Source organism: Vespa velutina, chromosome 3, assembly GCF_912470025.1.
Source record: "Vespa velutina chromosome 3, iVesVel2.1, whole genome shotgun sequence".
In the NCBI taxonomy this organism is placed as follows: domain Eukaryota; kingdom Metazoa; phylum Arthropoda; class Insecta; order Hymenoptera; family Vespidae; genus Vespa; species Vespa velutina.
In genome coordinates, this window is record NC_062190.1 from 9,158,684 (window position 1) to 9,172,066 (window position 13,383).

A 13,383-nucleotide genomic window follows, 5' to 3' on the forward strand; every position below is an offset into this window, starting at 1 on the left:
GGGTGTGGGGGTGGGGGCAAAGGGGGAAAGAAGTAAAAAAGAAGAAGAAGAAGAAGAAGAAGAAGTAGAAGAAGAACATGCCGGTTTAATGCTTTCGGAACGATCATCGAAAATATAATAAGTTATTACAGGGAATTATTTCGAATGAGATAATAATAATGTACGTATAGTTGCTATTAATCGATCGAGACCGTACGATCGATCGATCGATTATCGATTAAATTTTTAATATCGTTATTCGATGTATTATTGTTATTACTATTAATATTATTTTTTTTTTTATTTTTTCCTTTTTTTTTTTTTTTTCTTTAACCTTCCATTTTTATCGAGTACAATAACGATCGATAAAAATTAATCGAATTTTATAATTAATCGTAGAGACAGCCACGTTGACAAGAAAAAACATTTTTCATCGTAGAAAAACTTATTTAGATCATTTTAATCGATCGCACAATTTCTTTTTCGCCAATTATACGATTACACGATGTAAATAAACCTAATTGACTAATTAATTTAAATATAACAAATAGAAAAAATAAAAAATATATATATGTATAAAAAAAAAACAAAAAAAAAAAAAAAAAAAAGAGAAAAAAAAAAAAGAAAAAAAAAAAAAAACATAGAAACTCAAACGATCAGTTTTTGTTTCTCTCTTTTCTTTGTTTGTTTCATTTCTTTTTCATTTTTGTTTCTTTCTTTCTTTTTTTTCTTTTTTCTCTTTTTTTTCTTTTTTCTACATCGACGACCAGACAAATTACGTTTGCTATCGTTCGATAAAAAAATATTATGGCCTTTGAAAACTCTCTATCTCTTTCTCTCTCCCTCTCTCTCTCTCTCTCTCTCTCTCTCACTCTCTCTTTTTCTCTCTTTTTATCTAACAATAAGAGAAGAGAGAAAGAGAGAGAGAGAGAGAGATTTGATTTTGGAGTTTATTAATATTAGCCTAACGAGATAAAACGTCGAAGAGAATTTAACAAAGCTACGAATCGTTTTAAAGCTTATATACGTGAGTTTTATATATATATATATAAAACTCCTCCTTTTCCACCACAATCAACATCATTACGAAACACATACATACACACAATTTATTTTATTTTATTTTATTTTTATTTTTTTTTTTTTTAGCACGTAGAATATTTGTATTATTTTGTTTCTTTATGACCGTTGAAAAAGCGACTAACCATTAACGAACTCGAAGTTTAGTTCAGTTTTTTGTTTTTTTTTTTTCTTTTTTAATTCCCTCTCGTATTTCAAGTTCCTCCAGAGAATTTTTTACGATATACTACAACGACATACAATACATACATATATACATACATACATATATACATACATACATATATATATATATATATGTGTGTGTGTGTGTGTATATGTACATTATATGTGTATGTTATATTGTATGAAAAAAAAAAAAAAAAAAAAAAAAAAAGAAAAGAAAAAAAGAAAAAAAGAAAAAAAGAAAATAATATTGGCAAAACGATTTTTCTATTTCTTCATTTATTTTTTCTTTTTCTTCCACCCTCCTCCACCGCCTCTTAAAGTAAAGCTTCATCTCTGGTGGTTCCACAAATCGAGAGATTTTTTTTTTTATTACGAATGCGACTAGACTTTTATTATCATTGTAATCATTTTCTTTTTTTTTTCTTTTTTTTTTTTTTTTAAATCGCCAAGGACAACTACAAATTCTCTCGGCAAAGCGTTCGACACTGACATATGGATAAATTTTAATATACAATATAGAATGGTTTGAAAAGTCATCGTAGGCGAGTCTAAAAGGTTAGTTCTTAAGTAATCAAAAAAAAAAAAAAGAAAAGAAAGGAATTGATCTAAAAGAGCTTCGAATAATAATAATAATAATAATAATAATAATAATAATAATAATAATAATAATAATAATAATAATAATAATAATAATAATAATTCATATTTAAAAAACAGAACCTACGAGCCACCCTTTTGACCCACCTAGAAACTTTTCGTCCACCCTGTATACGTGTTCATATATTATATACAATATTAATACGTATCGTTTGAACAACATTTTGGCCTTATTCCAATGTTTTTTCTTTGACTTTTTCTTTCTTCCTTTCTTTCTCATTTTTTTTTCTTTTCTTTTCTAACGCGGAACATTCGTCGAGGACGACTAGCCGTATTACTTGTAATTACGTTTTAATAATAATAATAATAATAATAATAATAATAATAATAATAATAATAATAATAATAATAATAATGATAATATAGTAATAATATTAATAATATGACAATAACGACTTGACGATTACACTTCTTTTCAGTTTTGCTTATATAATACGGCACTGAAATATTCATTCCCTTTATTCACCACTACCATCTTCACCACCACCATCATCATCATCATCATCATCATCATCATCATCATCATCATCATCATCATCATCATCATTATTATTATTATTATAATTATTATTATTTTCACATATGATTTCTTTTCACCTACACTGCTAAGTTTTATCAATATGTATTATACAGGATCGCATTAATTGTCATCAATTGCTTATCGTGAGTAGGTGAGTGTGCTTATGATTGAGTGAGTGAGTGAGTAAGTGAATGTGTATGTGTGTGATGTGACGTGAGAACGTGCACGTACGAACAGATTTAATTACATATACAGTGAAAGGTACAGGCATAACATGAGACATACATACACACACACACACACACACACACACACACACACACACACACATATATATATATATGTATATATATATATGTATATGTATATATAAAGTGAGAGATATTAATTACGTAGATACACTATTTAATAAAAAATTAAGAAATCAAAAGGGATTTATTCCACTTATATACACACATATATATATATATATATTATTATATATATATATATATTGATTTTGTTGATACCATTATAAAGACCGATCAAACTCACAAGTGTTACGTTAAGTGTTTGATATTTACAGATCGATTCGCATTCGTTTCTTATTTTTCCAATATTGTTATTTTCTTTCTTTCTTTCCTTTTTTTTTTTTTTTTTTTTCTTATTCGTTCGTCTCTTTTCCTTTTTCTTTTTTTATTTTCCCTTTTATCTTCTCGCTGTTTAATAGGCATATATTATATTTATTTTTATTTAAGACTCTTTTTTCTTTCTTTCTTTCTTGTTGTTTTTTTTTTTTTTTTTTTTTTTTTTTTTTTTTGACGAGACGAAGATCGCACGATTTTCTACGTTACTATAATAGGCCGACGATCATCACGATCAATTTTTTTGCATGTTTTTAAATATGTCTGCATATTATATGCATATATATTTGTGTATATGTGTGTGTGCGTGTGTGTGTTCGTATTTAATTAACGTTTGACATAATTTTACGAAGAATTGAAATTTATTTATTCGCTGAAACAATGTCAATTTTTCGTACCTCTCGAAGTTCGCTATCAACAAATACGAGTGTCGATTGAATTTCTTCTTCTTATATATGTATATATATATATATATATATAAAAAAAGAAAAACAAGAAAAAAAGAAAAAATAAAATAAAAAAGAAATTAATCATTTAGAGTATGGACCATAAGTTTTTAAGAGTGGCAAAAATTTTCTAAAAGATATTAAAAAATCTTATTAGGTTTGCAATTTAACAAGACAAAGCATTATATAGCTTTTACGATCTATAAACAAAATTGGCCTGAACAGTCCTTGAAAAAGTGTTATTTATTTTTAATATCATCTTTTGTGAGAAAAATGATATTGGAAATAATTTGATTCATTTACAGAGAATTTTTGATCCACCCTATATATATATATATACGTAGAAAAAAACAATTATACATATATACATATATATATATATATAATGAAAAATGCTTTGACACTCGAACAATCTATTGATAGTTTTTCCTCCCGTACGAAAAATTAACTACTCTCTCTCTCTCTCTCTCTTTCTCTCTCTCTCTCTCTCTCTCTCTCTCTCTCTCTCTCGAAATTTCAAGAATAAATAAATAAAAGAAAACTAAATAAATAAATAAAAAAAAAAAAAAAGAAAAGAAAGGGGTTCAAACATGTCGGATCGTTAGGAATAAAAAAAAGGACAGAAACAAAGATGAATTTTATTCGAGTTATTTAAAAAGTATAAAAAAGAGAGAGAGAGAGAGAGAGAAAAAAAATATATATATATATACATACACATATAAAAAAAAAAAAAAAAAAATAAAAAAAAGAAAAAAAAAACGAAAATAATAAAAAAATTTCGATCGAACCTCAAATGGATAGAGTATTTTTTTCTATTCTTTTTTTTATTTTTCTGTTCTTTCTTTTTTGTTTCAATTTCTCTCTTTTCCTTTCCGTTGTCTCTCTTCTCTGTCTCTCTCTCTCTCTCTCTTACTCTCTGTCTGTTCCTCTCTCCCATCCACTCCCTCTCTTTCTCTCTCAATTCTTTTTTCTTTAATTCATAATTTTCTTCCTTTTTTTTTTTTTCATTTCAAACGTTCTTTCTTCCTTTCGTTGTTAAAATCTTTTTACCTTTTTTTTTTACGAGTCTCTTCTTACTCGTCGATGATTCGTCGCAGTTCGATCATTATAGTCCACGGATCATCACTCGATATACATACACGTTGAACACATGATGACGTATGTATGTAGAACAGAGAGAGAGACAGAGAGGGAGAGAGAGAAAGAGAGAAAGAGAGAGAGAGAGTGAAAGAGAGGGAGAGAGAGATAGAGAGATAGAGAGAGAGAGAGAGAGAGAGAGAGAGAGAGAGAGAGAGAGGGAGAGAATACTGATAGACAGAATTTTTTAGAAGAAGAAGAAGAAGAAGAAGACGAAGAGGAGATGGACGACGACGAGTCGTAAACAGCGTACGTTCACTCGCGCTGTAGAATTTCCTGATTTGTTCGATAAAAAGAAAAATCTGTGATGAGAAATAGAGAGAAAGAGAAAAAGAGAGAAGAAGAAGAAGAAGAAGAAAAAAAAAAAAGAAAGAAAAAAGCAAGCTTTCAGAGAAAAATTATAATTTCTTTTTTCCCTAGGCCCCTTCCCCTCCCTCCCCCTACCCTCTTCGCAACTCGGATCGTTCCAAAGTCCTTCTCTTTTTTTTTTTTTTTTTCGTTTTTTGTTTTTATCTTTCTTTTTTGTTCGTCGTTTAATCCTTCGTGATTCGAATTAAATTATTTATAATTTAAAAATATATAACGTAGTATAAAAATTGTACTACATACTTAATGTTATTTTATTTCAATGTGTTCATTTAATTTCTATTTATTATTATTATTATTATTGTTGTTGTTATTATTATTAATATTTTTTTAATCATTTTTTTTAATAATTTTTTATAATACCTTTTCATATTATTATTACATACTACTTAATAATTGCTTTTTTTTTATTACTATCATATATAAATTATATAATAATAATAATAATAATAATAATAATAATAATAATAATAATAATAATGTCATTGTTTAGAATTTTCTTTTTTTCAATAAAAAAATTTTATTTATCAAATTGTATTGGAATTTTAATATTATTTTAGATGAAAAAAACGTCGAACAAAAATTCCAAATCGGATTAAAATTAATACAAACAGACTATTTTCTTTATTTTTTCTCTCTCTTTGTAAGTCTGACAGAAAGAAAAGAGAACAAAAAAGGAGAAAAAAAGAAAAAACAAAAAAACAAAAAAAAAAAAAAGAATAAGAGAAGAAAAAAATATCTTTCCGAATAGAATCGCCGAATGCCGTCGCGAGTTCTTCAAGGTCTCATGTTCTTTTTGTTTATCTACTCGTAAAACATCGTTCGTACGTATGTATGTAAAGTAAATACACGGTGTGACGATGTTTTTGGTATGCAAGGTATTCGGACTGATACGCTGATATACTTAAAGACATTTCAAATCGAAGAGAATACGAAGAAGACTTATGTTTGTCATGTGTATACTCGCGCGCACGTATGTGTTTGTGTATTATGTATTGTGTACGTGGAATGTGCGTCAGTATTTTCATGTACGTTTAGTAAGCATTCACATAAATGAAACGGCATTTAATGTTTCTTAAAAAAAAAAAAAAAAAAAAAAAAAAAAAAAATAAATAAAGCATATATATTTTATATATATATATATATTTCTTGAAATATAAAAAACGATTTATTAATCGATCAATTAATAATTAATTAGACAAATAAAAATAATTTGTCGGTGATACTTTGGAACGGTCCTCGTGTTGCTCGATATCGAGATAGCATTTAGCCAGAATAGGAAACGACATCAGTGGGATATATTTAAAGGAAATTATTTTAATATCAGGAATATCACAGAATGATTTATGAGGATCATTGATGATCGCTTCCTCGAGACGACGATGACTATAGAAGAAAAAAGAAAGAGAAAAAGAAAGGAAAAAAAAAAAAAAAAAAAAAAAAAAAAAGAAACAAACAAAAAGAACAAATATTTTTCACGACACCGACGTCTTCGAGGAAGCACACACAAACTATACACATACACGTATTATGGTTATTTATTTTGACGGGAAATATTTTTTTTTTCTTTTTTTTTTTTTTTTTTTTTCTTTAGCTAGCTATGATAAACCCTCGGCCACTCGATTGAATGATGGATATAGCATTTGATGGGTTAGTTTCTTCAGGGAGGATGGTGGTGGTGGTAGTGGTGGTGATGGTTGTGGGGAGGGCGGGGGGTGGGGTGGGGTGGGGGCGGGCGGGCGTTTAAAGGAAATTTTCTATTCGATTTTGTCGATCGTTTTTTCTATGTCCGAGTCAAACAAATAATTTCGTCATATTTACAAATGATTTTAACGAATAAATTATTTTAAACTAAATTCTATCACATTTTACAATTAAATTCGTAATAATAAACTCGAAAGATATAAAGATTTGTACGAGGGATAATAGATCACGATTACGTTGTATATTTATATAATTTCAATTGCTAAATAAATTATTTAATTACAAAATTATAAAACATATATTTATACACGCACACACACACATATATATATATATATATATATATATATGTATATATAAATATATGTATAAATTTTAAATATGCAAGTATTATTGTTTTTTTTTCCTCGAAATATATAAGAATAAATCGATTGAAATTTAGAAATAAATAAAACTTAATATGTACGATTAAATTTGTATAAAATTCATTTAATTAATATAATTAATTTCATTATTTCGTGAACGAAAGAAATTTCTTTGATTATTTTTACGACTCGTAAACGAAGAAGAAACGATCGCAACGAATGATCATCGTGATCGAAGAAGAAGAAGAAGAAGTAGAAGAAGAAGAAGAGGAAGATAAAAAAAAACAAAACAAACAAATATATATATATATATATATATATATATATATATATGATCGATCGATGGATCGATAGATCTCAGTATAACGGGGTTGAACTTACCATTTCGGTGGTGAGACTGGCTAGTGCCTCTTCAACGGTCGCTGCGATTCTTCCACCATCTTCGGAACGTTGACTCCCTCTGATTGGCGTAGTTGGACATCCTAAAATTATCGTCAATCATAATAGGTGCAAAAAGACGGTGCCAGGCCTAACAGACCTGTTGTATTTAGCCTCTTATGCGAAGATCTATTTAGCGATCGTGTTGGCAAAAATAGTCGAGTCCAATCTAGCCGTTCTCTAAATTTAAGCTTAAATCATTACTTTCGAGGATTTTATCGAACAAAAGATCAAAAATAATTATCCTTATTTTTCTTTTTCCCAATAATAAATAATTAATTATCGATTATAATCAATATAACAATCAATTAAATACAATAATTTTTTATATAATAATTTTTAAATGTTATCCAACATATACAATTGATAAATTATTACATATAATTTGTCAATTATTATCAATCAATAAATAAATGTCAAATCAAATTATATGAAAATATAAATGACGAAATAAGTTTTGTTCAACAATTACCTCGATAGTACAAAGAAATGTTAGAAAAAAAAAGAAAGAAAAAAAAAGAGAAGAAAAAAAAAATGCATTGAAACGAAGAAAAAGATAGTGCGTTCCTAGCATTGGTGTTGTTAAAGTGTCAGTGAACACGAACACGCGTGTGCGCGCGTGTGTGTGTATGTATGTGTATATATATATATATATATATATATATTCGTGTATACGCGTGTTTGTGTTCTCAGCTCTAAAACGTGAATGGAGTCAAGCGTGTGTGATATAAGAAGACTTAATAAAAAAAGTGATGTGCTTAAAAGGCATAATTAGCGTAATAATAGAAAAAATAGTGAATATCGTGGTAAAACTTATCTCTAAACTCGTGGTCGATCCTAAGCGACGATAGATTGCTCGATTAGGGTAAAACATGAAAACTATACAGAATGGACGAAGGTATGTACAAAGGGGAAAAAAAAAAAAAAAAAAAAAAAAAGAAGAAAAAAGAAAAGAAAAGAAAAGAAAAGAAAAAGGAACAGATAAAATAGACAGATAACGATAGATCAACAAAGGGAAGAAGAAGAAGAAGAAGAAGAAGAAGAAGAAGAAGAAGATAAATAAAAAGAAAAGGAAGAAAAGAAAGAAAAAAAATCGAAGAAAAGAAAAATTAAAAAATGTACAGGGTTGGGCCAAAGCTCTGTAAATAGGTCAAAGGTTTTTCAACGATTTTCAAAATTAATTAATTTTATTTTCTGACACTCATGGATATATTTGGAGAATATTTTATTTAAGATTGTAAAGTTACAGGATTAGCTTGATTAAAATTGTCCGATTAATTGCAAGCGTGAATTGTCATGGAAAGAGATATAATTAATTAATTTTAAAAATCATCTAATCAAATTTGGCCTGCTTAGAAACTTTTAGTCCACTCGTACGTTATTAAAGAGGATTTATCAACTAAAAAGAGATAGACTGAGAAATAGAGAGAGAAAGAGAAAAAGAGAGAGAGAGAGAGAGAGAAAGAGAGAGAGAAAGAGAAAGAATGAGAGAGTGTCGATCAATTGACCTTTCATTTTCTCTCCCTCTCTCTCTCTCTCTCTCTCTCTCTTTTTCTCTCTCTCTCTGTCTTTCTTTTTCGTGTCCATTGTTTCTTTCATTTTTCTTTTTTGTTGTCGTTGTAATTTTAATTTGCAATCTTTTTTTTTTTTTTTATCCTTTTCTCTTCGTAAATTTTTACTTTATTGTCGCACTCATTATAGTCGTAGAAAGAAAATAGATCAAATATATACTTTGAGATGCGTACACGAACAAACACACACAAACATACACAACACACACACACACACACACACACACACACACAAAATATTGATTAATCAATCAGAAATAAGCTAGACAGGGCTAATGAAGGATATACGATAATTTAACGTAAGTATGTTTTATATTGTATTGTATTTGTATTATATTGTATATCGTATGTATTGTTAAAATCGTGTCAGTACACCTCAAACTCGATTTAAATCGTTTATTATTATTATTATTATTATTATTATTATTATTATTATTATTATTATTATTATTATTATTATTATTATTATTACTAGTAATATCGTTATTATGATTATTTATTTTTTATTTTATATATATATATATATATGTATATATATATTTTTTTCTTCTATTCATATCAATATTACTCTCGAGTATGATTTCGAGAGCGTCCATCGAATAGAAAATATTCGAAATGTTTCAAAGTTCTAAATTTTTTTTTCACGTGAACGAATATATATACTTTTTTCTTTTTTCTTTTTTTTTTTTTTTTTTTTTTTTAAATATTTTCTTTTCTTCTTTCTTTCTTTCTTTTTTTTTTTTTTTTTTTTTTCCTAATCAAACATAAGGTCAAATAAACTCGCACCGCAAAAACATTGTTACAATCATTCTCAAAAGATAGACGCTCTTGATGTGGCAGTTAAATGAACGTCCATTTAATGTATTAATTCGATCACACGGGGTGTTCACGAAGGGTGGGTGTTTATGTGAATTAAATATGTTTTCTCCTCGCAAAAATCTACGGACGATAACTTTGATATACAATTTACAACATATAGACAATATAATAGAGATTAGATTTTTAGGCACTGAGTTATACTTCTTTTTATGTATTTTTTTTTTTTCGGAGGAAGGGGAGGGAAGGGAGATTTTTCTTCTTCTCTTTGATTCTTTTTTATCTGCATTTTTGTTTCTTTTTTTTTTTTTTTTTTTTTTTTTTTTTTTTTTTTTTTTATTCGACGAGGGTTGGAGAGGCGGTTGATGTTGCTCATGTTTCTGTTCGTTTTTTTTTTATCTCTTACGATTTTTCAAATCCTTCTCATTCTTTCATTCTCTCTCTCTCTCTCTCTCTCTCATTTTCTCATTTTTTCATTCTCTCCCATTTTCTCGTTCTCTCTCTCTCTCTCTCTCTCTCTCTCTCTCTCTCTCTCCTGCTATTTTAAAAAAGTAAGTATATTAACTTAACAGTTTCTCCTACGATTAGAACGAGTTACGAAATTATCCAGGCTAATGATACCTGCAATTATAAAGAGAGAATCAAAGGCAATGGTGATGCATAACATTTAGACGGCTCTTGTTTAAACTCACTTTTGTTTAGGAAAAAAAAAGAAAGAAAAAAAAAAAAAAAAAAAAATTATATATATAAATGTGTGTATATATGTTAAAAAAGATAATAAAAAAAAAAAATAATAATAATAAAATAAAAAAAAATTAACAACAAAGAATTCTAATATATTGAGTATTCGTGATGTGTATGCAACGTTACGATTGATTCCTTTCTTTTTTTTTCTTTTTCTTTTTGAATTCTAATCTGTCATTATAATTGACAGTTAGAGTTAACTCTATTTGGCAGTAAAATCTAGTAAGTTTTTCTTTTCTTTTTTTTTTTATTTACCTAAAAACATAACACTTCGAGTATGTTAAAAAAAAAAAAAAAAAAAAAAAAAATTAGAAAGCGATTGACAATAAGTGTACTTAGAAATTTTATCGGCCAGCAAAGAAAGATTGAACGTAGATTGAATTTGTCGATGGATTTACTCGAAGGGTTAAGCTTTTTATTTTACTTCGAGCCAAGCGTTTTTTTTTCTTTTTTTCTAATCGCTGTGTTATTATTTTTCTTCTTCTTTATTATCATTATCATTATTATTATTATTATTATTACTATTATTATTATTATTATTACTAAACAGAATTAATTTTATTTAAGATATCGATCGAGATAAGCCTTCCTAAATTCGATGGGAGGAACAACGAACGAACGTGTCACGAGTTTGATAATATCTATGTGTATATCAAAGAATATTTTAATAATAATAAAAATAATAAAAATAATAATAATAAAAATCATAATTAACTATATAATAATAATTATACTTTCTTTCAAATCAAATGACAGAATTCGTGGCAAGAGTTTGATGTTGACATTAATTCCACTTGTATTAAAATGATTTTGCACGATTTAAGAGGAGATGAAAAAAAAAAAAAAAAAAAAAAAAGAACAAGAAAGCAAAGCAAAATAAAAGAAAAAAGGGAGACGATTTCTAATTGAAATTAAATATAACTAACGTGACACGAGTATTTATTAAAACGAAATATAATCCTCGGATCAATCGTAAACATTTTCTCGTCGATATTCTATTATCATTAATCGATTTAACCGTCATCTCCTTATCAGAGAGAAATTCATGTTTAGAAATAGAAGAAAAAAAAAAGATGATAAAAAAGATGAGGAGAATAAGAATAAGTAGAAGAAGAAGTAATAAAAGAAGTAGTAGAAGAAGAAGAAGAAGAAGAAGAAGAAGAAGAAGAAGAAGAAGAAGAAGAAGAAGAAGTAGAAGAAGAAGAAGAAGAAGAAGAAGAAGAAGAAGAAGAAGACGACGACGATGACGATGACGACGATGACGAGGAGAAAGTAAGGAGAAGACGACGTAGTAGTTGTTGACGAAAGTAGGAGACCATCTTCATGATTTGTAGTAGATGTTGAGGGCGTAGATGAACTTACCTATGTCACCGCTGCTAGAACTTTCGGTGAATGATGGAGTCCCTTCGGTCCACGTTGGGGTTGATCCCTCGGCACTACCTGCTGGTGGTGTCCACGTTAAACCTCCACCACCACGACTGCTACCACCACTTTCAACGCTCAGAGATGATTTTGTCTCCCTACCACCGCTACCACCACTACCACTTCCGCTACTCTCCAAGTGTACGTCCGATATACTAAGAACAAAGATTACGTTTACGTTTATTATTCATATGCACATATATATATATATATATATAAATAGCAATTTAATATGTAATAATATGATATATATATATATATATATATATATATATATAGTATATATACTATATATATAGAGTGTTTATTTTCTATATATTATATCAATATTAACTATAATATTGATATAATATTATATTACATAACAAAAATGTAAAATATATATATATATATATATATATATATATGATAATATTAAATTAATTAATATTTAAGTTAATATAATTATTAATAATTTCATTTAATTTCATTTAATTAGTATTATTTTAATCAATACGCAATACGCGCAATTATTTTTACACCAACCTAATATGTATATATATATATATATATATATATATATATATATATATATATAAAAAGAGAAAAAAGAAGAAAAAAAAATCAGTTCCTTAATACTCTGAATAAAATTTCTTACCTCACAGCATCCTGACTGGTTTTAGTAAGAGTAACATGATGGACGACCTTGTTTTGCTTGGAATGGGCACTGCTCAGACTGCTGGTAAGTATACTTGTAGTAACAGCTTGCTGTAGGTGACCACCGGAAGCCAATGTCTGGTCGTTCGAGCGGACTGCATCGTCAAAAGGCGGGGGCGGGGTGGAACAGGTAGAGGGAAGGGTGCCACCTACAAAAAGCGCAACTACAATTAGCGGCTAATGAATACTGAATATTCTGCTATTCTCCACGGTCATCTTGGTTTTTTTCCCTCCCCCCCTTTTCTTTTTTCAACTTTTCTAATTTTTTTTTTCTTTTTTTTTTCTTTCCTAGCTGCCCTCTCTAAACGGGAGCATTTGTGAGCGACGTGGTTGAATTATTTTCTCTTGAAAATATTTTGGGAATATTTTCAGTGAACGTCGGGCGGTAAAAGAGGGATTGGTGGAAGGGGATGAAGATTAGAATTAGATTTTGACGTTTTTTTTTTTTTTTTTTTTTTTTTTTTTAATCGAAAGCAGATAGGTGATCGTGAAATCATAAGGATTATGGGTATCAATAAAATTCCGAGTGAATTTTTTTTCTCTCTTTTTTTTTTTTGTTTTTTCTTTCTTTCTTTCTTCAATCGTACAAGAAATCGTTCGTGTAAAACGATCGAAAGCTTTTTTTTGGAAAAAAAGAAAAAAAGAAAAAAA

General features: G+C 27.9%; 1 protein-coding gene across 1 annotated transcript in view; it reads right to left on the minus strand.

Annotated features, from left to right (window-relative positions):
- LOC124947645 (phosphatidylinositol 4-phosphate 5-kinase type-1 alpha-like) overlaps positions 1-13,383 on the minus strand; it is a 29,110-nt gene that overhangs the window by 1,864 nt on the left and 13,863 nt on the right. The window contains exons 11-13 of the mRNA XM_047490092.1: positions 12,674-12,909; positions 11,977-12,191; positions 7,427-7,527 (exon numbers count right to left, since the gene is read on the minus strand). Of these exons, the coding sequence (XP_047346048.1) occupies positions 7,427-7,527; positions 11,977-12,191; positions 12,674-12,909 (552 nt within the window). The remainder of the gene's footprint in view (positions 1-7,426; positions 7,528-11,976; positions 12,192-12,673; positions 12,910-13,383) is intronic.